At 43.3% G+C, this 26972-nt stretch overlaps 1 protein-coding gene across 4 annotated transcripts in view; it reads right to left on the bottom strand.

Moving 5' to 3' along the window:
- Positions 1 to 26972, bottom strand: part of lrp8 (low density lipoprotein receptor-related protein 8, apolipoprotein e receptor) — a 231239-nt gene that overhangs the window by 43433 nt on the left and 160834 nt on the right. For all 4 annotated transcript variants that reach the window (XM_070554275.1, XM_070554274.1, XM_070554273.1 and 1 more), the window contains exons 5-10: positions 23695 to 24069; positions 19414 to 19536; positions 14342 to 14464; positions 11976 to 12095; positions 9766 to 9891; positions 866 to 1037 (exon numbers count right to left, since the gene is read on the bottom strand). In XM_070554275.1, the coding sequence (XP_070410376.1) occupies positions 866 to 1037; positions 9766 to 9891; positions 11976 to 12095; positions 14342 to 14464; positions 19414 to 19536; positions 23695 to 24069 (1039 nt within the window). The remainder of the gene's footprint in view (positions 1 to 865; positions 1038 to 9765; positions 9892 to 11975; positions 12096 to 14341; positions 14465 to 19413; positions 19537 to 23694; positions 24070 to 26972) is intronic.

The following is a 26972-nucleotide window of genomic DNA, read 5'->3' on the forward strand; positions in this document are numbered from 1 at the left end:
CAAGGGTATCATGTTTGAATGAATCCAAGTTACCTGAGCGGACTTACTGCCATCAGCCAAGCAGTTAAACTTCAAGTCTAATCAGATTTATAGTATTATTGGAAGAGCCGTCATCACTGACTTGCAAAATTCTTGAATTGCAGAGATTACAAGAAGCAGTTAAAGCGATTTCACCTCCAACTTTATGACACTTAAGTTGCCATAAATTTCCATTGATAAGATTCACCACTGAAAAAGCCTTGATTGCAATTCCTATCCTAAAGAAGAGCTCAGATCAAGACGTTCCTCGTGCAAAAGTTTAGCTTTCAAAGGAAAAAGGAAGACGTCGAGAACGGGGCCGAGTCAAACCGCACGACTTCATTAGCTGCAAATCATTTAGAGAAACTCTGCACGCGTACGTTTGTTTACTGCTTTGAAAATAGAGTTCCTCGTGAAGAGTGAGTTCATTTGTCCTTCCTCTGTCACAAGCCCTTGAGTGTATCACCGGGTTTATGAGGGGGAATGTAGATGTGTGTATGCAGATGAGAAATGATGGTGATTATTGAGGCAGTGAAATTAAAGGGAACATATGGCTCAGCTGAGATGATAGAAGGCCTCGCCGCCTACCTGCCAGCCATCAGGCTAACACACAAGCACACACACACACACACACACACACACACACACACACACACACACACACACACACACAGACACACACACACACACACACACACACACACACACACACACACACACACAGCCTATGCTAAATGTGCTTTGTCATTTAACTGAACAGAATCTGTTTCAAGCACAGGAACCAGCTTAGGAGTTAATAACACGAAATATAACAAAAGAGTCAGGCTAGTCCTGTTTGTGCATGTACCTGTAAATCGTACGATGATAAAGGTCACACCAGAACATCTTGTTTGTGGACACGTCCACGTCCAGAGCCACAGCGTTCTTCAGTGTTGGAACCACCTGAGTGTATTCACTCTTCAGCAGGTCGATGCGACGGATTTCATGGCGATTGGTGAACATCAGGTACGGACTCTTTCCTAATAGAGACGGGAGGATGATTACGCTATTACAAGCAAGTTAAAACAATATATTATGCCATTTATTTACTGCTTAAAGTTAAAAGAACAGGATAAAAGGGTCACTGGTTCTAGAACTGGTGGTGGCGTTTAGGATTTCCTTTTAAATAAAAACAAACAGAAAATAAAAACCAGCTCAGTGGTCTAGTGGAGTGTCCGTCCTAAGACTGGGAGATCGTGGGTTCAAATACTGGTTTGGTCATACCAAAGACTTTAAAAATGGCACCCAATTCCTCCCCGCTTGACACGCTTCACTGAGGGGTTCAACCAGCGTTTACACCACCAAATGGTTCCTGAGTGCGGCTGTGTCTGCAGCTCACCACTCCCCCAGGAGATGGATCAACTGTGGAGAACAAATTTCATCAGTGTGTGACAACTAATGGGACTGTAATATTTTGAATAAAGCACATAGAAAGTTAGAGAAAAACAGCTGGAGCTAATCAATGTTTGCAAGCGCGTCAATCAAGAATGTTTCATGTGCAACACGCCAGGGCAAGTAAAAACCTTTGACAGCACCTAGAGGAAACACAAACATGGAGATCTTCCAAAGAAGTACCAACAAAAGGCACGTAAGTGACGGGAGAAGCAGCTGATATCAGTGTCTTTGCGATGGTGATGAGTCGATAACGGTTGTTTACCGTAGCTCTGAACTGTCACTGATGACTCCAGAGCCCATCGTACAGTAGATGTTTGGATAGGTAACTTGCATATTTGGCAATCGACTTGGTGTTAATTTAAAGGTCAACTTCACTGAAAAAACTTTTTTCTACTGATTATTTCTGATTCTACTGGGTCACTCTCGGTTTTTCATGCAGGCTGAACATGAAATAGTCTCCTACACCTATCTCCTGCATTAGCTTCTGATAGAAAACAGACACTGGAACTCTATAGGATTTGAAAATCCTGACAGATCTAGGTCACACTCTCACTTAGCATTCATGGACTTGCACATCTTGACTCACAACGGGGAGGGCTGTTGTTGGTTCAGTGTCCAGAGAATGTCTCAACTAGAAGAAGCTAACCATTAGCATTAACAACTCCACCACATCCATGTTCCAAGTCAGTGATCACGTTTTTATTAGCCAATCAGAGGTGAGATGTCCAAATATCAGGAAATAAGACTCTAAATCCTGTCTTGTTCTGCCAGTGTCTCCTCTCTCTGACTTCTACGTCCTCACACAGGCACACTGGAGCTTTTGTTTTCCCAGAGAATGACTTACAAGGCATTCATTCCTACCAGAGACCACTGCAAATTTATTCAAAAGATGAGTAAAGTTGACCTTTAAACAAGTCATTTAAAATCTGCTAATTATTCACCGTTTTGGTATGAGATTGAACCTTTTATGACCACCGAGGTTAACCATCATGAAATCAAATGCAATCTAAAAATAAATATCAGAAATAGCCAGTTGTGCATGAGTTGCTGCACAAACCATCGTGTCTCAGACTGAACAAAATAAAAAAAATCTAGCCAGTTAATTTAATATTAAGGTGTAAATTAGAGGGCTTAGTTGTTTTTTGAGGTGGGACTTAGGGCTGGGCAATATGGCCTCAAATCTATATTGCGATATAATCTGAGGCATGTGCGGTAACGATATATATTGCGATATATTTTTTCCTCTGTTTATATATGTCAAAATTACATGCTTTTAAATATCCTCATGTGGCAAATATATGCCACTTGAGGCATATAGAGCCCTTTTCAGATTGGCATTCTGGAATATGTGTGGACAATTCAGTCCGGTTTTTAACCAGAACTGTGTTTTCAGACACACCACGTTTGTACCTGAACTTGTCCTTTCGGCTGCCTTCACACAGCAGGGAAAAGTTACAGATGTCTGAGGGGGAGGGGGTGGGAAGGCTGTACCTAGATATTGCGTAAACATGGTGCGGCGGGTGTACAATGCGTCATTTACCCAAACAAAGCCATTCAGTCAAACATGGCAGACGAAGAGATTGAATTCCTCTCACTGATAGGACTTATGTTAAGCATAATTCTGCGCACACGAAGACGCATAAGAGACCTGGATGATGAACCTCAATGGCTAATAAAGGAATCACGGAAGCGGTGTGAAGCGCTCCGTTGCGCGTCTAGGAGACGGTACCGTAGGAGGCGAGCTGCCATGGTTCGCCGCATGCTACAGGAGCGTGCTATCTAGGTGCGCACAGCGTCCCCCGGTCCCCTCCTCCTCCCTCTCCTCCCTGTCCGGAACTCGACCTCACCAGTCTGAAGCAGCCACCCTGTCCGTGACAAGTCCGGACCTGTTACTAGGGGCTTTGTCCGGTTTAATTACGGAAAAGGTTATCCGGATGTTTGTATTCAGACACAAAGGTCTTACGGACAGAGTCCCGAACATTTCCATTTTTCATGGCCTGTCTGAAGGGGGCTTAGGCCTCCTCTTCCACCCACTCCATGCTTGCAGTCACTGCCATTCTGTGTTCCCAATGACAGCAGGTTGCACATCTTAGTGACGTCATGTGTTATCGCGATATCGCGGTATTGCTATATAGCCAAAAACTCTATCATTACCCAATTTTATATCGTTTCTACCTTAAATCATTTATATTGCCCAACCCTAGAGGGACTCTTTAGAAAGCATTTGAGAACTACTGCTGGACTATTACTGGGATGCCAACAATTACAAGCACAGTTTACTGTCATGTTATTTTATTGGTAAGACATCAAAAAATGTAATACTGACTCATAACCTGTTTATCAAACCTTAAATATGTGCATCAACACTGAAAGTGTTATATTAAGGTCCTGAGAAGATGCACTTTTAATGCTGTTTTAGGAATAATCAAACTTAACATTCTGCTGACCACACTCTTCAACTGAGACACGATTCCTCTCACAGTTACCTGCAGTGCAGAAAAGCACGTGAAGAGTGCGACTTGACCCAAATAAAAAGCAGACCTTAAGAAGACACCAGGTGCTCTGCTGACAAAGCACAATGTGAATAGAGTGACCCAAAAAGGAACGTGACATATTGTTCTATTTTTGTTATACCTGTGTGTCACAAGTGTGTGTGTGTGTGTGTCACAAGTGTGTGTGTGTGTGTGTGTGTGTGTGTGTGTGTGTGTGTGTGTGTGTGTGTGTGTTCTCTGATAGCTGGAACATCAGTTCCCTGCAGGGCTCAGTGTTCAGCAGAATGCAGGGTGCTTGAATCACTCAGGATTAACTATAGTTCACATAAATAAAGAACACGCCAGCAGAAGGTAGAAACATCCAAATGTGGTTGCGTATAGCTACACATAGTCAGTGCATATTTACACTGTGCAGAAGCTGTATTTAAAGGAGCAGAATGTAAGAACTCTACGGTGAAATAAAGTCTCATTAGTTGTCACACACTTGTGAAATTTATTCTCCTCATTTCATCCATCTCCTGGGGGAGCGGTGAGCTGCAGACTCAGCCGCACTCGGGAACCATTTGGTGGTTTAACTCCCCAATCGAACGCCTTAAAGGGAGACAAGACAGCTTTGGCTTGCTTTTAGCACCCACTGGTGCTAACCGCTTGGTGACTCGGTGGGGATCTCTGGAACTGTTCTAGACTGGTTTAGATCGTACCTTTCTAACAGAAGTTCAATCAATCAATCAATAAATCAATCAAAGCTTTATTTATAAAGCGCCTTCCGCAACCCTGTTGGGAAGCCCAAGGCGCTAAACATGGTACATGAGAAATGTGAAACATGATGAATAAATCAAAAATAAAAGCAATTAAAATAGTGCAAAAACGGTAAAACATTAAAGTAGAAGACAAATGGGTAAAACAAGGGATAACGAGACCAATGAAAACAGGGAAATCAAATCAACATAAAAGAGGGCCAAATTCAAACACGTTCAGGGAACGCCAAGCGGAGGAGGTGGGTTTTTAGGCGACTCTTAAAGACTGGCAAAGATGGCGACAGCCTAACTGAGGGTAGCAACTGATTCCAGAGTGATGGGGCTAGGACTGAGAAAGCCCGGTCCCCGTGAGTATGACACTTAGAACGAGAGACTGCGAGCAGGCCTTGGCCAGAGGAGCGCAGAGCGCGTGATGGGGAATGTCTGTCCAGGAGTGTGGCTAGATACGGGGAAGCACCACCCTGGAAGAAATTGTAAACAAAGACGAGGAGTTTAAAGAGTGAATGATAACAAACCAGAAGCCAGTACAGGGAGGCCAGAACCGGACTGATGTGGTCCCGTTTCCTGGTCCCAGTCAGAAACCTGGCTGCGCTGTTCTGCACAACCTGTAGGCGACGCAGTGATGACTGACACAACCCAGCGTATAGAAAGTTGCAGTAATCAAGCCTAGAATTTACAAAATCATGGAGTACCCACTCCAGGTGGGCTCTCGACAGCATAGGCTTGATTTTTGCAAGGCGTCTCAGATGAAAGAAACTGGACCGGATCACAGAGTTGATGTGAGCATCAAATTTAAGTCCAGCGTCAATTTTCACCCCCAGACTGGGGACAACTGGTTTTGAGTAGGGAGAAAGAGGGCCAAGATCAACATAACAACCCACAGCCCTGTTGTTGGGGTGAAAAACAATGAGCTCTGTCTTTCCCTCATTCAGCTGCAGATAGTTGGCCATTAGCCAAGACTTTACCTCGTTAAGACAGGACACAAAGGACTGGACAGAAAGACCTTTCTCCTGACACAATGGAGAGTCAATCTGGCAATCGTCAGCATAGAGATGGAACGCTAGGCCATGTTTACGAAAGATTGACCCCAGAGGAAGCAGATAAATTGGAAACAAAAGAGGACCAAGGATCTATCCCTGCGGGACTCCCCAGCGGAACCCCTCCCAAGAAGAAAAAACATCACCCAGTTTAACACAGAATGTTGAGTTGTGGAGATACGATCTAAACCAATCCAGAGCAGATCCTTTGATCGCAACCCATCGTTCTAAGCGATCAAGTAGAATCGAGTGGTCAACTGTGCCAAAAGCTGCCATCAGATCTAACAACAGAAGCACCACAGATCTAGTGATAGATATCATTTAAGACCCTCAGTAGAGCCGACTCAGTGCTATGGCCAGACCTGAACCCTGATTGAAAAACCTCAAACAGATCAGAGTCAGCTAAATGTGAGACCAGCTTCTGATAAACAACTTTCTCAAGCAGTTTTGATGTAAAAGGCAGGGTAGAGATAGGCCTGTAATTTTTGATCACAGAGACATCAGCATCAGGTTTCTTCAGGGTCGGCCGAACAACTGCTGCTTTCAAAGCAGCTGGGACCACACCAGTCACAGTTACACCACACACTTGGTTGTTGACCAGACCACACCACACAAGTTACAGTGTCTGTATAAACCAAATCAAGTCAGACTCTACCCATTTGTTCTGTGGGGTACCCCAAGGCTCTGTTTTGGGTCCACTGTTGTTTCTACTGTACATACACCCTCTTGGACAAATAACTGATTCTTTTCATAATGTCTCGTTACCTATATGCAGATGACATTCAGCCGTACTGTTCCTTTAAGGATTCTGAGCTCTACAAACTGTCTTAATTGCTAGAGCAGTGGTCCTCAATAGGTGACCCACGGGCTGGCTCCCTCTTTGTGGCCCGAACCCTGCGAACCCCTTGAAGGCCACTCAAAAACATTGGTCCAAAACAGTTTTTATCATTTAAGAAATATTTCCAAACTGTGAAGGTTGGTGTCAAAACATGAAATTGAAATGGTTATCCATGCCTTTATCTCCTCCCATCTAGATTACTGTAACACACTCTTAACATGTTTTAACAAAAAACGCCCTTGACCGCCTTCAGTTGGTCCAGAACTCTGCAGCGAGGCTTCTAACTGGAGCAAACAGAAGAGCACACATCACTCCTATTCTAATGTCTTTGCACTCATTACCTGTTAACTTTAGAGTTCCTTTTAGAATCCTGATTATAATTTTCAATGCTCTACATGGTCAAGCTCCTCCCTATATTACTGAACTGCTAAAGCCTTATGCCCCAATCCGAGCTCTCCGGTCTGCCCACCAGAACCTTCTAGAAGTTCCAAAGACCAGATATAAAAGTCGAGGTGATCGCTCCTTCTAGACTGTTGCACCCCGACTTTGGAATGATCTTCCTTTATCCTTACGTAGCATTGACAGTCTGAACACCTTTAAAAACAGCTAAAGACCCTTTTATTTAAAGCTGCTTTCACCTAAATCTTTTATTTTCTTATTTTTAACTCAAATTTGTAATCTTTCATCAGTTTATACAATTTTATAATTGTATGACTTGATTTTTTCTGATGTTAATCTATTTCTGTTTTGAGATCATTATGATTTTATGACTTAGTTTCATTTTGATCTGTGCGAAGCACTTTGTGATTCTATGTCTGTGATAAGTGCTATAGAAATAAAATTTATTTACTTCCTACTTACTAGTGTCTGTTTGCAAAAGCGAAACCAAACCAAATCTCCTCGCTATGCGTTTGTCTTTTTAACACCTTTATCTAACAGCTGAAACATCTCCCAGCCTTGCTTAGTCTCTACAAGAGTGATTCATCACTAAATTAAACAAATCAGCTGTGTTCACGATCTAAAACATGCAGGAAAGGTGCTGGAGCCAGACAGCAGTAACAGTAACTCCCAACAGACTGGACCGGCAACTGTGAAGTTGTGTGATATTCTGGCCACAGGGGGCAATAGGTGCTGGGTGGCCTTTCTATAGCCCTGTAAAGGGTCATTTTAGCACATACTTGCTCAAGAAAAAGATTTAAAAATATGAAAAAGTTGCAAAATATCCCGTTAATGCTGAGTGTTGAGCTGTTGAGTTGAGCTAACAAGGCTGACGGTCAATTAAATGCAAACAGTATACTCCAAAAATAACTCAAGTTACTTTTTCCACTAACCAAAAACTCAATATTACAGTAAAATGTGTGTGTGAATTGAATGCGTAAGTTGTGGGGATTGACGCCCTTTAATTCAGAACAATAACAGCAAGCTATCAGCAAGACGGCAAACAACTTACCTTCCCCTAGTGATGGAGGCATACTACCGTAATAAGTGTAGTAAGGTAAAACACCAGATATGACTATGTATTTATCTACTTATCAACTTACTGTGTATGACTAGTCTTCACTTGTCATCTAGACTCTTCTGGTGCTGATCCATAACTGGCAACAGCCATGATTCAGTGAGAAAGGGAGATTTTTGCTTAGAAAAGTGGACGTAACCACATTTTACCACAGGACGCCAGTCTTACATATTGCACCTTTAAGTGAATAGAGATGATCAAACTCTTTATTTTAACTCAGTGTTGTTTTCTATGGATCTCCATGGTTTTCCTCTTTTTCTTCATTTCCCACACATAACATGTTATATTTCCTTTTCTCTCCTTTCGTCAAAAAGCAGAAATGCCACCTGAAGCATTTAGTCGAGTCACACAACAGACATGCTCACGCAAACCCAAAAACATCCACGACCAGCCGCGCCTCAACAGGGCTCCTGTGTTTACCATGCGCCGCTTCACGGGAAGAACATATTCCATTTCTACGACTGTTTGGATGCAATCATTTCCTTCTGACTACTAGGTTTGTAACCATCAATTTCACCTGCTGAGCCAGACGGAGATAGACACAAAGCAGGTGCTGTCACGGAGGTATGAAGAGAAAGGCGACGCAATTGGGAGAGTGACGGAAGGAGGAGAATGAAATCAAACATTGTGTAACAGGAGGAGTAAAAAAAAAGTACAGTGGATTGAATGAAAGGCAAAAAAACATGGTAAGACATTGTTGCTTCAAGAATGCATTCATGCACATGTCTTATGTTACACCATATTAATGAGCAGAGACAATAAAGCAATTGGTCTGTTTGTTCTTGTATCTTTCTCCTTTCTCTGCTTGCCTCTCACGGAACGACATCAACCAATCAATGGTTATTTTTATGCCTTTTAGCTTCAGCGTGAGCATATGTTTTCAGCTCTAAGCACTCTCATTACCCAACCAGCTTACCCTATAATGACTTCACCTAAGACCATAATTACTGATAATGCTTTTTCTCCCCATTTTCCTGTTGAAAAGTTAATTTACTGTGTAAATCACTAAGGATGACGCCCCATTCCAAATACCCAGGACAGAATTGATCATAAAATTCAATGATGCTTTGAAAATACTCACTATTCTAGGTGCACGAGTGCAAAAATGTAACATTGACATGTGAGAAGATCAAAAAGATAATCCGCAGGTTGCTTTTCTCTTCACGATAAAGGAAGATGGTTTATTTCCTACCATGTTGCAGCTAAAATAAAAAAGGATTTTATTGTCATTCACAACACCACTCAGTATTCTCCCTTGCAAATAAGGGGCACCAATCCTGTCTGTGTCCTGCAGGGAGTGAAGACCCCTTCCTCACACTAACACCCTCCTCCTGACACCCCCAGGAAGAGGAGAGGCAGCTGGTTCAGAAACGTGTCATTATTGAGGACTGAAGAAAAAATATGGCAAATATTTATCTTTGCACACATTGCTGTGCGGGCGCTGCATACAAAGCAAGCACCTTCTTTCACAGAGTCCGACTGTGTGAGAGAACGGTGTAGGATGTCACTTTGTAGTCGGGGCTGCTGGAACGGATGAGTAATTGGTGTTTATACAAGAGCAGGTCTCTTTGTGTGATTTCGCTGAAGTAGATGTGGGCACATGGGTGGATCTGGGTGAGACGGTGTGTTTCTTCTCCTGTGTGAGAATGTGTGCATGTGACAATTGGCTTACCCACAGCTTTGCAGGTCTTGGAGGCAGGGTCCATCTCATAGCCTTCATAGCACTCGCACTTATAATCTCCTTTGTAGTTGATGCAGATCTGGCTGCAGGCGTCTGGGTTCTCACACTCATCTATGTCTACAGGAAGCAAAAAAAAAAAAAAAAAAAAAAAACGGGGAGTGGAAATCTCTGCTTGTAAAATGTCCAAACACAAGATTTTCTATTCAAAAGGAGATTATTGATAGCTCGGTTGTACTCCTATATGGTTTAAATGGAAATTTACTTAAAAATGTGGTTCACCCGTTTAATCAATAGATCTGCAGTGGTCTCTAGTAGGAATTAATGCCTCGTAAGTCGTATGCCTGTTTGAGAAACTAGAAGTAAGTCAGAAGTCTTAAGTAAGTCAGAGGAGAAGATTTGGAGTCTTATTTCCTGATATTTGGTTATCTGGCCTCTGATTGGCTAACAGCAATGCAACTCTACCACTGACTCTGTTTGCTCTGCAATTTTGATGTTTTATCTCCACAAACAAGAGCCTGAAGGAGTTCTGCTGTGTGGTGGAGTTGCTAATGCTAACAGTTAGCGTCTACTATCCGAGACATTCTCTGCTGTTTCCTGGATGCTAAACCAACAGCCTTCCCCGTCGTGAGCCAAGACGGGTGAGTCCATGAATGTTAAGTGACAGTGTGACGTAGATCTGTCAGGCTTTTCTAATCCTAGAGTTTTGCCGTCTATTTTCTATCAGAAGCTAATGCAGGAGATAGGTGTAGGAGACTATTTTCATGTTAAGCCTGCATGACAAACACAGAGTGACCCATTATAATCAGGAATAAAATTTTATTTTTTAAACTAAAAAATGTTTTTTCAGTGAACCACATGTTTAAGTCACAGTAAAATTATAAATTACACATGTAATCATGCTTTTTGCATCATGGTCTAAAAAAAGTCTACATATTTGTGCATTCATCAAATATTTAACATTATTATTAAAACACAAAGAAACACGCACGTAGGGAAAACTTTTTTGGCAAAAGAAAAAGCATCTACCTGCTATTCTCAAGCACATAATCACACAGAAAAAATACTTTTTGTAAACATAAACGTTCAAGAGAGAATTTCTATTTTCTTCTGGGTGTTAATTTATTTATTCTGTTTGCCTTTTAAAAAAATGCAGAACTTTTTAGAGTAATGGCTTATTTTCATATGAATACATTCAAGCTGCAAAAATACTTGTGTTTAATGTAACACTGCAACAGTAATTGTAGAAAAACAAGCTTTTGCTACAAAAAAAGTAACAGTAATGTAAAAAAACCCCAACAAGCTACTAAACTGGAGTTATTTAAAAAAAATTATGCCAACTTAAATGTGTTTTGGTAAACTTGACTTTATTGTAAAAATAGCTGAAGTACAATTCTGGATGTGTAAAAACCCGTAAACATCCTACATGTTTACTTGTGTTGAGTTTTATTTACTTGAGACATAATAAAATCAAATAAGCACAATTTTAAAATATTTCATTTCACTTGTGAATAGGGGTACCTAATGATTGGTTTTAGTCTAGTTTAACCACTTTAGATGTGGGTACACTGCAAAAACTCCTTTTCAGTAAAGCTGAAAAAAATCCTTGTTTTTAGTCTATAAAGAAAATGTTTTCTCTTATCTGCAAAATTTTAAATTACCTATTTGACATGAAATAAATATGATTTAGAATTTATTGTTTTGAGTAAAAAAAAGGTTGTTTGGCTGGAATTCTTAAAACTAGCAAATGAATCTAACAGTACTTGAATCTGGATTTAGGAATTATAGCCAAGTAACTTTTGCTCATATTTAACAATATTAAGCTTATTTCTAAGTTTTTTCTACAAATGAAGGCTTGAAAATCAGCTTTTGCAGTGTGAAAGTGTTGGATTGAACAGGTGTGAAAGAGTGGATGAAGGATTTCCTTTTACTGATCATAAACATGTTTAATTCCAGAATTTTTAATCTCAAACATGATTGAAATAGAAGCAGAGTTCCCAAAAAGAATAAAAAAAAAAACAAAATAAACTGAACAGAACCTCTACAGTCAGCCATTTTGGATCATCGGGGGCTTTACTTGCCTCAAAAAGCTGAGTTCGAACCAGATTGGCTGAAAGGGTCTAGACAAGGTGAGACTACACACTAATAGTGATGGTTTTCTCTATTAAGGCAGCAGTTTTGCTGCAAAAGCTTATTTTCTTTACCTCCACAAGTCTTTTTGTCCAGGAGTTTGTATCCAGAGGGGCAGTCACACTCATAACCGATTCTCCGGTCCCTGCAGATGTGGGAGCAGCCACCATTGTTGTCTGCACACTCATTCAGGCCTGCAGAGACGAGCAGTGGGAGGACAAACCAAAAGCAGCTGAATATTGATGAAATAACTCTAGCAGATTTATTTTGGACAGAATAATTCAGCCTGTGTACCACACAAAGAAAAGTGTTGGACAGAAAGACAAAGCACCCCAGATGGTGTGTGTGGATAGTTTTAATCAACCTGTCAGTCAAGATAATTTTGTGCTGTCAAGTGTGTCGGTATACATCAAAAATTTCCATTCAGACAGTGAGCTTCAAAGCCTTCCAATAAGAAACCCCGGTATGGCTGTGTGTAGTATGGTAATGTGTGTGTTCTTCACCCACAGGCGCGGTATTAGTCCAAAGCTCTCTGAACGGATCCATTTCCCTCCTGGGATAGTGGACTAAATCAGGTGCCACTCCTCCATTACGCCCACACATCTTGCACAAGCGCACCCTGGCCTCTCATCTCTTACCCATTCCCTCCTCTTTCTGATACATGAGTGAATTGGATTCTAGCAGGTATCCTTTCCGTGGTTCCACTTATCCTTTTGTCTTTCAACCGCCCTCCAGGGGGTTGAGAGACATCACAGCAGAGAGCTGAAGCTGGTACTTCATTACAGATTTACATTAAAGATTTAAGATTTAGGGCCTCAGGTAGAGCTGGGGAACTGGGACTGAGACTGAGAGACGAAGTCAAAGAACACTTAAAGCAGCAATATTCAATAGGTGGCCCGCAGGCCACGTTTGGCTCGTGAGCCCTCTCCTTGTGGCCCCCTCACCCCGAAGAAGAACATTCCCTCATATTTAACACCGAGGTGAGATTGCAGAGTTTTCTAATTACACCATCCTGGTATCTGCTCTAGAATGAGAGGTAGCTAAAGGGCAACATGCTCAGATCTAATCCTGTATTCTAGTACACGACGAGACCTCTCCACTTCAGGAGTTCATCGTGAAGAGCCGTTTCGAAAGCTGAACTTCAGACATTTTCATAAGCACTTGAGAGAAGGCCCTGGTTGTTCAGTTCAGTTCTAACTGCAATTTCACAAGGTTCATCAACTTCACTGATTTGATTAGGAAATTTGATTTTCTCAGCAGCCTTCCTCTGTTTGCTTGTGAGATGTGCGCCTGAAGATCACAAAGTGGTCATTTTAAGAGTGGCGGGGGTAATCTACGTGACTCCTTATGGGTAAAGTAGAACAACCACGCCCTCCTCCTGGCCAAGACCACAACAGAACAGAGGAGCTCAGCTCTTTGATCATAACACACAGTTGAGAAAAGTTCCTATTTATTCTACCTTGATCAAACCAACCACCTCCTTCCAACATTGGTGCCCCCAGGATTTTTTCATGAGGGTGGTAATTTCGGGGTGGCACACCAAGTTGGTCCTAGTTTAGCCTGTAGCAGTGCTTTCCATTGCTCCTGCATTTTGTTTCATTTAAAGGGAACATGTTATGACTTTTTAAAACTAATTATAAATGGTTTCATGGTCGATACAAAACATGTTTATGATGCTATTTGACAGGTAATCCCGCTCACATGAAGCCATTTCACCAGTTTTATTCTTGACATTTTCAGTACCTGCCAGAATGAGCCGTTTCAGGGCTGTGTCACTTTAGGAAAACACAGAAAACTAGAGTCGCCGCTCCTCCAGCAGCTCTCCCTTGCATGTGAGAGGATGTTCTTTTTGAAAGTCCCCGTTAGTGACATCACAAATGGGGTAGTTTATAAACAGCTCATTTTAGGCGTATAATTCTTTAAAGCAGACACTGACAGAAAACGTTATGATGTTTTATTTTCATGTTTGGAGTGCTTATAGAGGCAGTAGACATACATGGTGGCAAAAGAGAATGCCAAAGGTGAGTTTTGCATAATACATTCCCTTTGAAAACAAAAGGCCTATGCATCAAACACACTTACCTCAAATCTGAGAAACACAAATGAAAATGGTCACCCTAATTGACATGCATATATTTAAAGTGTGACATATTAAATAAGTAATTTATTAAAATTGGATTAAAATAGGTGTATTTCTTGGCTTTAACATTTATGCCTCGATTAAAGAAAGGCACTTTTGCTTTCTTGAAACATCATCATTAAAGCAGATGAATGTATAGTTTGTGTGAGCACAAATGTGATTTTTTTAAGCAAGTTGCAGGGGTGGTCTTCCTAGGGGGGCCTGTGGGGGCGCACTGCTTTCCAGGAGGAATGGCCACCCACACAGGTAAGCAAGGTAAGCAAGTGTATTTCTGCGTGAACGATAGAAAAAAAAACTTACCACACTCCTTCATTGGCTCATCAGACCAGTCCTTGCAGTCTTTAACGCTGTCACACACTTTGCTGCTGTCGATACACTCCCCGTTCTTACAGCGGAACCTTTTTGGTCCGTCACATTTTGTAACTGTGTTTGACAGAAAATATAAAATCAGTCCAACAATTTTACACTACTTCATCTTTAAAACTTGTAGTGCATTTGTTGTGTAAATTTTATTTTGTTTATTAGCGTAAAAAAGTTATTGTCAAAATCCATAAAGAAGTATCGCTAGGAGCAGCAAAACAAATCCAAAGTTCAGATAATTAGAGTCAAAAGTACTATTTTATATCAAGTTTATCAGTCAGTCAAGTTCTTTCCCAACTCTGGAAGGTGACCAAAGTGCTTAACAAAAGAATGAAAGGTAAAAACCATAAAAAGTCATATAAATTTAAGATTGCATCAAAAATACTATATATATATATATATATATATATATATATATATATATATATATATATATATATATATATATATCCTCCTTATCCTATATATATGTAAAACTATCCTCATGATTTGGAAAAATAGAGATACTCTCTGCATTAACCAATATAGAAATCTTTTGTTAGATCATATTACACTTGATACAGCCTCTGCTTCCACTTCAAGTCTCTCTCTCTCTCTCTCTCTCTCTCTCTCTCTCTCTCTCTCTCTCTCTCTCTCTCTCTCTCTCTCTCTCTCTCTCTCTCTCTCTCTCTCTCTCTCTCTCTCTCTCTCTCTCTCTCTCTCTCTCTCTCTCTCTCTCTCTCTCTCTCTCTCTCTCTCTCTCTCTCTCTCTCTCTCTCTCTCTCTCTCTCTCTCTCTCTCTCTCTCTCTCTCTCTCTCTCTCTCTCTCTCTCTCTCTCTCTCTCTCTCTCTCTCTCTCTCTCTCTCTCTCTCTCTCTCTCTCTATATATATATATATATGGCGAGACCATAAAATCAAAAAACAAAAAATAAAATAAGATACAAAGTGAAATGAGTCATGGGAAAATAAATAAACCAAATATTTTTATTTCTACCTCTGCTTTTAGTTTTAGTGTATTAATAATCAATTATGATCAACATCTATATTTTCTTTTTAATGTAATAGTGGTAACTAAATCTTGTTCAATTTACCTAAATTCTGAAAGAAATTTTTTTTCCAGTGTGTTGTCAACTTTAAAATCCCAGAATTTGATTTCACGAAGAATGAAAGCTCTATAAACAAAACAAACAGCAGACAAAATAAAGACAAAAGCTGATCTAAAAATAGCAACAGAGGATTTACATAAAGTGTTTCAGTAAGGTGTCTAAAATGTTCTGAGAGAATAGAAATCTGCACAAGAGGAACAAGAGTCGTGCATTTACCAGTGTTCTGGGTGTGAGTCGCTGTGTGTGTTTGTGTTTGAACTGTCAGACTGAAGCCTGTAGGCTCTTATTGAATATAATTTGTTTGTTTCAAAAAGAAAACACCTGGTGAATGAGAGGGAGAAATATGTTTTTATTGAGCTAAAAAACTGGCAGCAAACAAAACAGCTAGACAGAAAAAACTGTGCAGCTGAAGTACAAGACATGTTTTTTTGACCGTATAGCTTTAGTAAAATGTGCTAGTTTATGACAAAGAGGACAAAACCACTTCTAACCTACAGTCTTATATGATCAGACTTAATAAGAACAATAAACACAAATCATTAAATTCTGAAGATGTTTGGAAAAGGTAATAAAAAAAAGTGTCTGAAATGTCATATCCCAACTTCCCCCTCTCTTTGTTGACTGGGAAACCTGGACGATGTCCCGATTGAAACCCCTTTGGTTCACGTGGTTCTGACTGCCATTTGCATCGCTAAGAAAACTATCCTCATGATTTGGAAAAATAGAGATACTCTCTGCATTAACCAATATAGAAATCTTTTGTTAGATCATATTACACTTGATATAGCCTCTGCTTCCACTTCAAGTCAATCTCTCTGGGCTCCTTTGATTGTTTCCATCACATAGCGATGATATGAGGTCATTGATATTGTCCTGCGGGATGATGTGGGTGATGGGGCGGAGGGTCTGAGTTTGGAGAATCCAGACATTCCCTGGAGGTGGTTTCCCTGGGGGGTGTCTGCTGCCCCTGTCTAGAGGTGCATGGGTTGCCTCGGGGGGTGGACTACTGGCGGTTGTGAGTGGGGCCCCTTGGGGAGTCTTGGCGGCGACCATGGGTTGCTGCATGGTGACTGCATCGCCTCTGAGTAGGTTAGGGTGGTGGCTTGGGGGCTCGGGTGTGGGGGCGGCGGGCCCCGTGTGGGGATCTGGGCGGGGACTTGGGGATGGGGTCCTGACTCGTAAGCTGCCAGGAAGAAGGCAAGAACAAGCGGCAGTGCATGGCCCAGGCTCAAGGGCCTGAGGTGGACCTTGACTCTGAAATAATAACTCTGTCCCATCACGGAGGAGGGGGATGTCCAGGAGGGGGAGGACCCATCCTTACATGGATGTCTAAAGTTTTACATATTCTGGAAGTTGTGTAAATGCAGGGATGGGATTAAATATTCTGCTGGGGTGGGGCTGGGTTGGTGCCCTTGGACTCCGTGGGGCTCTGCGATGCTGCTGCTTTGGGCCCTGGCAAGATGGGCTGGGGTGTCCATGCCCTGGGGGGCATTTTGGCAATGGAAGTGCCTATTGGGGCCAGTGGGGGAGCTGGCTCCCTGGAGGGCCTAGGCCAACCAGCTATTCCTCCCCATCCATTGTTCTCCTCCTGCTCCTTCACATCATCACACAATCATGCACATAGGATTTTGGGGGGTGGGCAAGTCAGGGGTGTGGGTATGGATCCCATTTCCGCATTCCTGTGGCAGTCTGCCCCCCAATTTTATTTGCACATTTAACACTTCCACCAACGACATTCGACACAAACACACACTTAGGGCCTTGGGAGTGAGCACACTCAACAGCATTTGGCAAGGGGATCTTTCAGCCTCATCCTGAGAGCCGGTGCCCACTTCCAAATTTTAAAGTGCACTTAGACACAGAGGGCTGTGGGGGGAAGTGAGGTTGTGTGGTTGCATCAGCTGGTGTAGGCCAGATGATGCCTGCACTGCCCGCTCACCACAGCCATGGAATACACCTCATCAACACGCACTAACACTGTATTGGAGGTGGCAGAGGGAGACTAGGGTCTTAGCACACCTCTATTGTCTCTTGGCTTCCCGTGGCTGGAGGCTAGGAGGGGGAGCTGGCGGTCATGTTGGGGTCTGGGGTGGTGGGATGCTTTGCTCAGCAGAGGGTGCCTGGTCATCATCACCCCAGCTGAAAGGGGTGAATTCTGGGAAACGGTGATGGTTGTACCCCATGTGCAGCAGTACCGGGACCAGAGTGAATATGGTGTGTATGGGGAGCATGAGTGGGTGTCTAGCATTCATTTTTGTAAGTCTTAGGTTGTATGTGTGAGCATGAGGGAGGGAGTGTGTGATGGTGTCTGTGTATGGCTGTATATGTCAGGTGGGGTCTTGGACTTCTCCCCTCTCCTGGGACTTCTTGTACTACTACACATCTTCGCCTCCCCTCCCCCTGCCACACCTGGTGTGGAGTGTGGTGCCTTGGTCTGCCTGAGTGTTTGCGGCTCCTGGGTCAGGGGGTTTAAGATTTTTGGAGTCTGCCTGATCGATCCCGGTGGCTGTCTGGTGGGATCGGAGACCGTGGGCTCTGCTGGGTCCCCGGCGGGGCTGAACACCCCTGGGTCCCGGGTCGCTGGGTTCCGGGCTCGGCCTTCTAGGGGCTGGGAGGCTGCGGGCGGGCCTGTGGGCTTGCCGCTGATATTTCCCGGGACTCAGCCGGCTGCTGGTTGTGGCCCTCCAGGGCAATCCTCTGCGCCTCTCGAGAGGGGGCTGGGGCTTTTCTGGTTACAGTCTCCCTGGGGTCCCTGTGCTCTGGGGCAGCTCCTGGATCTCTGGGGCTTGGAGCTCCCTCCATCTCCTACACATCTTTGGGGGGCAGATATGTGGCCCCTCACACTCTCCATTGGACGCTTCTATAGAGAGACCTTACATAAACAAGCGCGTGTACACACACAGGTGCTCACATGGTGCTCTCATAAGTATGCACTTGGGCATTTTCAACACATGTCGTAAGGCTGTGGTTGGCACTAAATGCACTCTGAGTTATTATCGTGTGATTGTTCAGTACAACAATGTTGATTTGATATTTCCTCATCAGGTTGACACAGTGATAGCTTGCTCTTGTTGTAATGTTGTGTGTCCCCTTCTTTTTTTGTTTGTTTTTCTCTTTCTGCAGGTCTAGAAGCAGACTCTTGTTCATCATTGATTATTTATTTTTGAGCAAAAATGGGTTCTATTTTTGCTGTGACCTGCTTGACATGACAGTTTCTGCAGTTAATATAGGGCTAGACAGGAAATCATATACGGTTTTGAAACCAGGAGTTTCAAACATATACAGTAAAAGACAATTGCTGCAATGCAATTTCTCATCTATGTAGATTATGTCAATGTGTAACCTAACAGTTTAGTTAGTACCAGCATCATTCAAGTGCAGCAGTCTTTTTGAATCCTGGCAGTGGCCAAGAGCAACATCATATATCACATCAAATGTGATTTTCCTTCTTTTTAGTTTATTGGTGGATGGCATAAACAAACTGTGACCTTTCAAATCTCGAGGGACTTTGTGATCTCGCGAGTCCAGCGAGGAGCACCGCGGAGCTTCTCCCGGTGTGCAGCAAAAGTTGTGAGTAAACCGTTCTGCTACTGTTCTGCTCCGCTGATGCTTCCAGTTTGAAGTAGGGGTAAGACTACATCAGTATGTTGAATATAGCTAAAAACGCTGATATCGAACATCCCCAGTAATAATACTATCTGTGAATCATGTGCAGGGCAACAAAAAGGTCCTGTAGTAACTTTAGGAAGACTGACAGTAAGGCTGATCTAAGATCTCAGTACTTCTATGATTTTTTGAAATGAAATAAAAGTTGTAGTAGTAAATAGAAAATTAATTATGTAACTAAAGTCTTATCTAACAAGTGGGAAAACATAAACTTCAGAAAATGAATTAATGCAACAGAATACAAATAAGGTGATGCTTACTGTTGACGCAGCCCGCCTCATCGCTGTAGTCTGGGCAGTCGTGAACTTTATTACACTGTCTGGTGCCGTGAATACAGGAGCCATCGCCACACTGGAATTCATCCGGTCGACACGTGAGCAGGGCTGAGGGACACAATGCAGACATGTATAAGGATCAACAGAGCTGTGGATTTTATGTTGCAAATACTTTTCTTGTACACGATGAGACCAGGAGTTTCCTCCTTAATTACATGCATTTCTGTATATTTGGTTTCTTTCAAACCTTCACTAAACTGCTTTTTAATCCCAGAATAATCAACCAGCTCAAAACTAGTACCTGCACACAGACATCTTCACGAATTGAAATGAAAAGAGGGCAGCTGTCCACACCGTGCTTAAGTAAAACGCCCATCTAGTGATCTACTGGGAATGTGTGTGTGTGTGTGTGCTGCATGAAGACATTTGTTTGTGCTCTAACAGCGGAGGACTGGTTTATTTCTCTCATTCATCTTTTTAACTGGCTATTTAATAATTCATGCTTTGTGTTTTGGGCTTGCTCTGCTGAAGCATGGAGGCAGACACGATCAATAACCGGAGAACGTGTAAAAATCGGCGGTGCACAATCACTGCAGCTGGAAATAGAGTGGAAAATCCAAAAGTGCGAAAGCGTGGAGGTGAGTGGACAAATACAGAGACACGTGGAATCAAACAACAGGAAGTTGAAGCCTGAAAACAAGACCGTGAAAGAAAAACTGCAACAAGAATGGAGTGACAGATTTAATCCTGCTCCTTCACAAAATGTGCAAATTATTCCATCCAAATCATTAAACCCTGAGCTCAGCTAATTATGCTAATCCCTGAAGATGAATTGTAATGATTACAGATTGCCATCTGTATGAGTGTTGGCAGAAAAAAAAACTTGTGACCATTTTTCTTTTTTATTAACCTCTTGTTACCCTTCTCACAGTCACTTGTCTCAAGATGTCTGTGAAATAAAAAGTGATTGTTGAGGCCGATGTTTAAATGAGACGTTAGATAAAGACGAAGACTTGAGTCTGCAGGAATGACAGGATAGAGGAGGAGAAGGGAATAAACAGCATATAAGCAGCGATCTCCCTTTTACACGGAAACGCGGCACCTCCCTAAGCTGTGCTGCACGGCCTCATTTACATCACACAGAAACCTAAAACCATTACATCTTGTTTTACAAAGACCCCCAACCAGCCTCCTTTATTCTCCCGGTAATGAGCCTGCACACAGACTCAAATTCATATAAAATGAATTCATGCCTCGCTGAAACTGAGAAACATGGAGTAAAGGTTATGCAGACAGTTTAACTGAAATAAGGAAACTACTAAAATTCCTGAACCCATTTTATTTATCTGAATTAGACATTTTATCTAAATAGGGGGTTTCCAACCACATTTGTTTTGCTCCCAGTCCGAGTCATTTGATTTCGAGGCATTAAAATAGGAATAAAGGAGAAACTATCTAAGTTGTCCTTTACGTTCATTACCAGTATTCATGTGTTTCTTTCTTTTTGTATTTATGTAATTTCCTTTGCTTATTTGCCAAAAAATGTCACTTGTTTAGGAGTATTTATAAAAAATGTGTTAATATTAAAGGCAAAGTCCTATTAAGTCTGTGTCTATACAGGATCTGCTCGGGTGCCGATGACGTCACATTACTGCATATCTACTCGGCTTTCTCACATACGTTTTGGAAAGACATCAGCAGTTTTGTTAATAAATTCTTGTTTGTTAACACCTAAATGTTTTCTTTATACGGTAATTGTAATTTGTTAATAAAACACCATATTATCTTTGTTTTGTAAAGAATGTGAAACTGCATAAAACCAACATTGGACTGACAAAATATAGAACAGTTCTTATATGTCAGCCATATCTGTTTGTCTTAATGTGGGGGAAGGCGGATATAGGGGGATCACACTACTCAGCCTCCCTGGAAAGGTCTACTCCAAGGTACTGGAGAGGAGGGTCCGATCGATAGTTTAATCTCAGATTGAGGAGGAGCAATGTGGTTTTCATCCTGGCCGTGGAACTGTGGACCAGCTCTATACCCTTGCAAGGGTGATGGAGGGGGCATGGGAGTTTGCCCAACCAATCCACATGTAATTTGTGGCTTTGGAGAAGGCTTATGACCGTGTCCCCAGGGACACCCTGTGGGGGACGCTCCAGGAGTATGGGGTGGGTGGCTTTCTGTTAAGGGCCATTCAGTCCCTTTACCAGAGGAGCGTGAGTTTGGTCCGCATAGCCGGTAGTAAGTCTGACCTGTTCCCGGCGAGGGTTGGACTCCGCCAGGGCTGCCCTTTGTCAACGGTTCTGTTCATTACCTTTATAGACAGAATTTCTAGGCGCAGCCGTGGTGTGGAGTGTGTTGAGTTTGGTGGCAGGAGAATCTCGTCTCTGCTTTTTGCGGATGATGTGGTCCTCCTAGCTTCATCCAGCTCTGACCTTCAGCTCTTGCTGGGTAGGTTCGCAACGAGTGTGAAGCGGCTGGGATGAGGATCAGCACCTCCAAATCTGAGACCATGGTTCACGACCGGAAAAGGGTGGCTTGCCAACTCCGGGCCGGGAGAGAGGTCCTACCTCAAGTGGAGGAGTTTAAGTATCTTGGGGTCTTGTTCACGAGTGAGGGTAGGAGGGATCGGGAGATCGACAGGCGGATTGGTTCGGCGTCTGCAGTGATGCGGACGCTGAGCTGATCTGTCGCGGTGAAGAGGGAGCTGAGCCAGAAAGCCAGGCTCTCGATTTACCGGTCGGTCTACGTCCCAATCCTCACCTATGGTCATGAGCTTTGGGTAATGACCGAAAGAACGAGATCGAGGATACAAGCGGCCGAAATGAGTTTCCTCCGTAGGGTGGCCGGGCTCAGCCTTAGAGATAGGGCGAGGAGCTCGAACATTCGGGAGGGACTCGGAGTAGAACCGCTGCTCCTCCGGATCGAAAGGAGTCAGTTGAGGTGGTTTGGGCATCTGGTCAGGATGCCTCCTAGATGCCTCCCTGGGGAGGTGTTTGGGGCATGTCCTACCGGCAGGAGGCCCCCGGGTCGACCCAGGACACGTTGGAGAGGTTACATCTCCAATCTGGTCCGGGAACGCCTTGGGGTCCTGCCGGAGGAGCTGGTGGAGAAGGCCGGGTAGAGGACGGTCTGGAGCTCCCTAGTTGGGATGCTGCCCCCGCGACCCGGACCCGGATAAGCGGAGGAAGACGACGTTGTTGATAGCTGAAGTTCCAAAGCATTAGAAATTCTTCCAGTATCACTCTAGTGCCCTGATTACAGCTTCTGCATGTAAAAGTGCAGGAAAAGCATGAGCACACTAAATGTAAGAGCAGACATTTCCTCCATGCAGTGCATCTCCCTGTATTTGTGCATCTGTCTGAGTTTTGAGGGAGCATTCATCACTTTGTAGCTGTGCTTGTATCATGTCTTACATGCGAAGCTGCTGTGATCGTCGCGAGTGGTGTGTGGGAGTGTGAAGAGGAGACCAGATGGGGGCTTTGCTTGATGAAGGACCCTCATCTCCCACTCGTGCACACACACGCACACACTCAGAAAACACATACGGTCAAACATGCACTCAAAGATTGTTGCTCTGCTTGTGAAGACCACATGGTTGCATAGCAACATACTAAAGGATCATAGCGATAAGGTTAGCAGTGATCTTCCTTCAGTCATTTGGAGGAACATTTGTCACATAATCTTTGTTCAGAGGGAGTAGTAGGTGAGTCTTTCATGTACATACGTTTGGTGGAGGAAAGCCTCACATAAACCAACTGCTCCTCAACACAGCACACATTCCTGCTGAGATGCATAAATCTTATTCATTCAGAGCTGCATGCTAACATTAACCAATTATATCAACAGAACACAACAATGGATCTATCCTTCTGACAGCAGCTGTGCACAGAGCTGATACATTTCACACATTAACTGTTCTATTCCAGCTGGATCATTCCAAAAGAGCTGAACACATTTGCGATTCTTCCGTTGCCAAACAGTTGAAATGAGTTTGACTCTATAAAGAACAACTTCAGTGGTGTGATTATTTAATGGGTTTTTTCAGTGTTTGAACAGCACATCCTGTCCAGGGGACCGCGGTGATGCCGCATCATCTCGTGACAGCACAAGCAATTGTTGTTAGCAGAATAAATGTAGTCTGTGAGAGATTTGTTTGATAGTAATTATAGCGAATGCTTCGGAATCCTTTCATCGTTGCACACACCACACACATTAATCAATCTGCTCACCAGAAGCACAATGTATGCACAGATGACTTACGACAGTTTGCTTCATCCGATTTGTCTTTGCAATCAGCGTCGCCGTCACACTTCCAGTTCATGTGCACGCACTCGCCGCTGTCGCACTGGAACTCTCCGACTGGGCAGTGAGGTTTCTGGGGCTCTGTCCTACGACTGCAGCGCTCCATGGACTCGTCTGACTTGTCCTTGCAGTCCGGGTCGCCATCGCAGCTCCACAGAGCAGAGATGCATTCGGAGTTGTTGCAGCGGAACTCTTGCTGGCCACAAGTGCGAGCTGAGCATTTCTCCTCATCGCTGCCATCCTCACAGTCATGATCCCCATCACAAACAAAGATTGGTGCCACGCACTTTCCATCACGGCACTGGAAGTCGTTGGAAGGACAGGCCTTGGCATCTGCATAAGAAATGTGGCAGGGATAGAAAAGGGTTAACAATGTTTCCAGCTTTACATAATAATAGATTAAACACTGATCTGCTACAACAAGACAACTCAAAGGTGAAATTAATTCTACTCAATATCTCAATTTAGTGTAATTTTCTGTTAGGAAACCACCACAATCCAAGCCTGTCTTCAGAAATTACCTTAAAATGATTTGTCATGTTTTTGCATTTTGGTCCACGAGTTGCACATTAATCATTATTATTGATTCTGTTTGAAATAAATTCAGTAGAAGATGCTTTAGCAGAGATAAGGGACTTGAGTTTAAGACTCAACCTGGCCCTCAAAGACTTGAGACACGACTTGGCCTTTCAAATTAATTTGGCCCTAAGGAATTTAGGACATGACTTTGACTTGACCTTCTAAGGCTTAAACCCAACTTTGCCCTCAAAGAATTGACTTGAAACTAAAGTTGTTTATCAAAGATTTAGGAGTCAACTTGGCCCTCAAAGACTTGAAATGTGACTTTGGACTGAACTTGGCTGACAGTGGCCTTCATCAAATACTTGAAATTTGACTTGAGACTAACTTTACAAAGGCTTGGTAAATGGTAAATGGCCTGTATTTGATATAGCGCCTTCTAGAGTCCTGGAACCCCCCAAGGCGCTTTACAACACAATCAGTCATTCACCCATTCACACACACATTCACACACTGGTGGGGATGAGCTACGATGTAGCCACAGCTGCCCTGGGGCGCACTGACGGAGGCGAGGCTGCCGAGCACAGGCGCCACCGGTCCCTCCGACCACCACCAGAAGGCAATGTGGGTTAAGTGTCTTGCCCAAGGACACAACGACAGCGACAGACTGAGCGGGTCTCGAACCTGCGACCTTCCGATTGCGAGGCGAGCACTTAACTCCTGTGCTTCCTGTGCCACCGTCGCCCCAAAGGCTTGAGATATGACTTGAAACTGAACTTGGTCCAAAGAATTAAAGCTTCGATAGGACCTGGCCCTCAAAGATTTGACATAAAACTGAAGTTGGCCCTCACAGATTTTAGCATAAACAAAGCCCTCAATGACTTGAGTCCTGACTTGGCTCTGGCCTAATATTAGATCCTCAGTTTGGCTTTCAAAGACTTCAAACTACTTCAAGTAGACCTTGTTCTTGACTTAGACGTTTAAGACTTTAAACTCAATTTTGCCCTCAAAAACTTCACTTAAAACAACTTAAGATATGCTGTGAGACTAGGGCTGGGCAATATGGCCTAAAATCAATATCACGATATATTGAGGATTTCACCTCGATAACGATAACTACAGGTATGCAGAGAAACAACAGTTGTCCACTAGATGGTGCTGTCACACGTATTACATTGAGTACCATTTTTACGTGTCTCAAGGTGGTACAGCTTCTTAAAGGGACATGAACACATATTTTCCTTTTTGATAATAATATTTATTGACATGGGAAAAATTATCTCGAAAGGAGTCAGAAATTTCTATAACGATACATTTTTGATTTATTGCCCAGCCCTATGTGAGACTAAACTTGCCCCCCAAAGAATTAATCTTTGTCTTGTTTTATTTGTAAAGCATTTTGTGCTGATTATTTCATGGAAAGTACTCTACCAGTAAAATTAGATTTGATTCAGACTGAACAAGGTGTTCATGAAAATTTAAAAATGTGACTTGAGACTGAACTTGACCTTAAACAACACCAGACTTGACTTGGGTTTGGCCCTCAAATATTTGACACTGATTTCGGCTTTCAGAGACTTAAAACCTAATTTGATGCTCAAAGACTCAATTTGATCCACAAAGACTTGAGATTTGACTTGGACTTGGCTGAAAAACATCTGAAACTGAATGTGACCTACTTGAAATTTGACTTGACCCTCAAAAACTGGATACACTTTATTTGGAAAACATGACTAGTGAACATCTCTGCACACTAGTATAATATTGAATAGTTCTGAAAAATGGTATATGGTACCATCGATAGTTCGATCGATAGTTGAACCTCAGATTGAGGAGGAGCAATGTGGTTTTCGTCCTGGCCGTGGAACTGTGGACCAGCTCTATACCCTTGCAAGGGTGATGGAGGGGGCATGGGAGTTTGCCCAACCAATCCACATGTAATTTGTGGCTTTGGACAAGGCTTATGACCGTATCCCCAGGGGCACCCTGTGGGGGACGCTCCAGGAGTATGGGGTGGGTGACTTTCTGTTAAGGGCCATTCAATCCCTTTACCAGAGGAGCGTGAGTTTGGTCCGCATAGCCGGTAGTAAGTCGGACCTGTTCCCGGTGAGGGTTGGACTCCACCAGGGCTGCCCTGTGTCACCAGTTCTGTTCATTACCTTTATGGACAAAATTTCTGGGCGTAGCCGTGGTGTGGAGTGTGTCAAGTTTGGTGGCAGGAGAATCTCGTCTCTGCTTTTTGCGGATGATGTAGTCCTCCTAGCTTCATCCAGCTCTGACCTTCAGCTCTTGCTGGGTAGGTTCGCGGCCAAGTGTGAAGCAGCTGGGATGAGGATCAGCACCTCCAAATCTGAGACCATGGTTCTCGACCGGAAAAGGGTGGCTTGCCAACTCCGGGTCGGGAGAGAGGTCCTACCTCAAGCGGAGGAGTTTAAGTATCTCGGGGTCTTGTTCACGAGTGAGGGTAGGAGGGATCGGGAGATCGACAGGCGGATTGGTTCGGCGTCTGCAGTGATGTGGACGCTGAGCCGATCTGTCGTGGTGAAGAGGGAGCTGAGCCAGAAAGCCAGGCTCTCGATTTACCGGTTGATCTACGTCCCAATCCTCACCTATGGTCATGAGCTTTGGATAATGACCGAAAGAACGAGATTGCGGATACAAGCGGCCGAAATGAGTTTCCTCCGTAGGGTGGCCGGGCTTAGCCTTAGAGATAGGGT

This window comes from Nothobranchius furzeri, chromosome 8, assembly GCF_043380555.1.
Source record: "Nothobranchius furzeri strain GRZ-AD chromosome 8, NfurGRZ-RIMD1, whole genome shotgun sequence".
Lineage (NCBI taxonomy): Eukaryota > Metazoa > Chordata > Actinopteri > Cyprinodontiformes > Nothobranchiidae > Nothobranchius > Nothobranchius furzeri.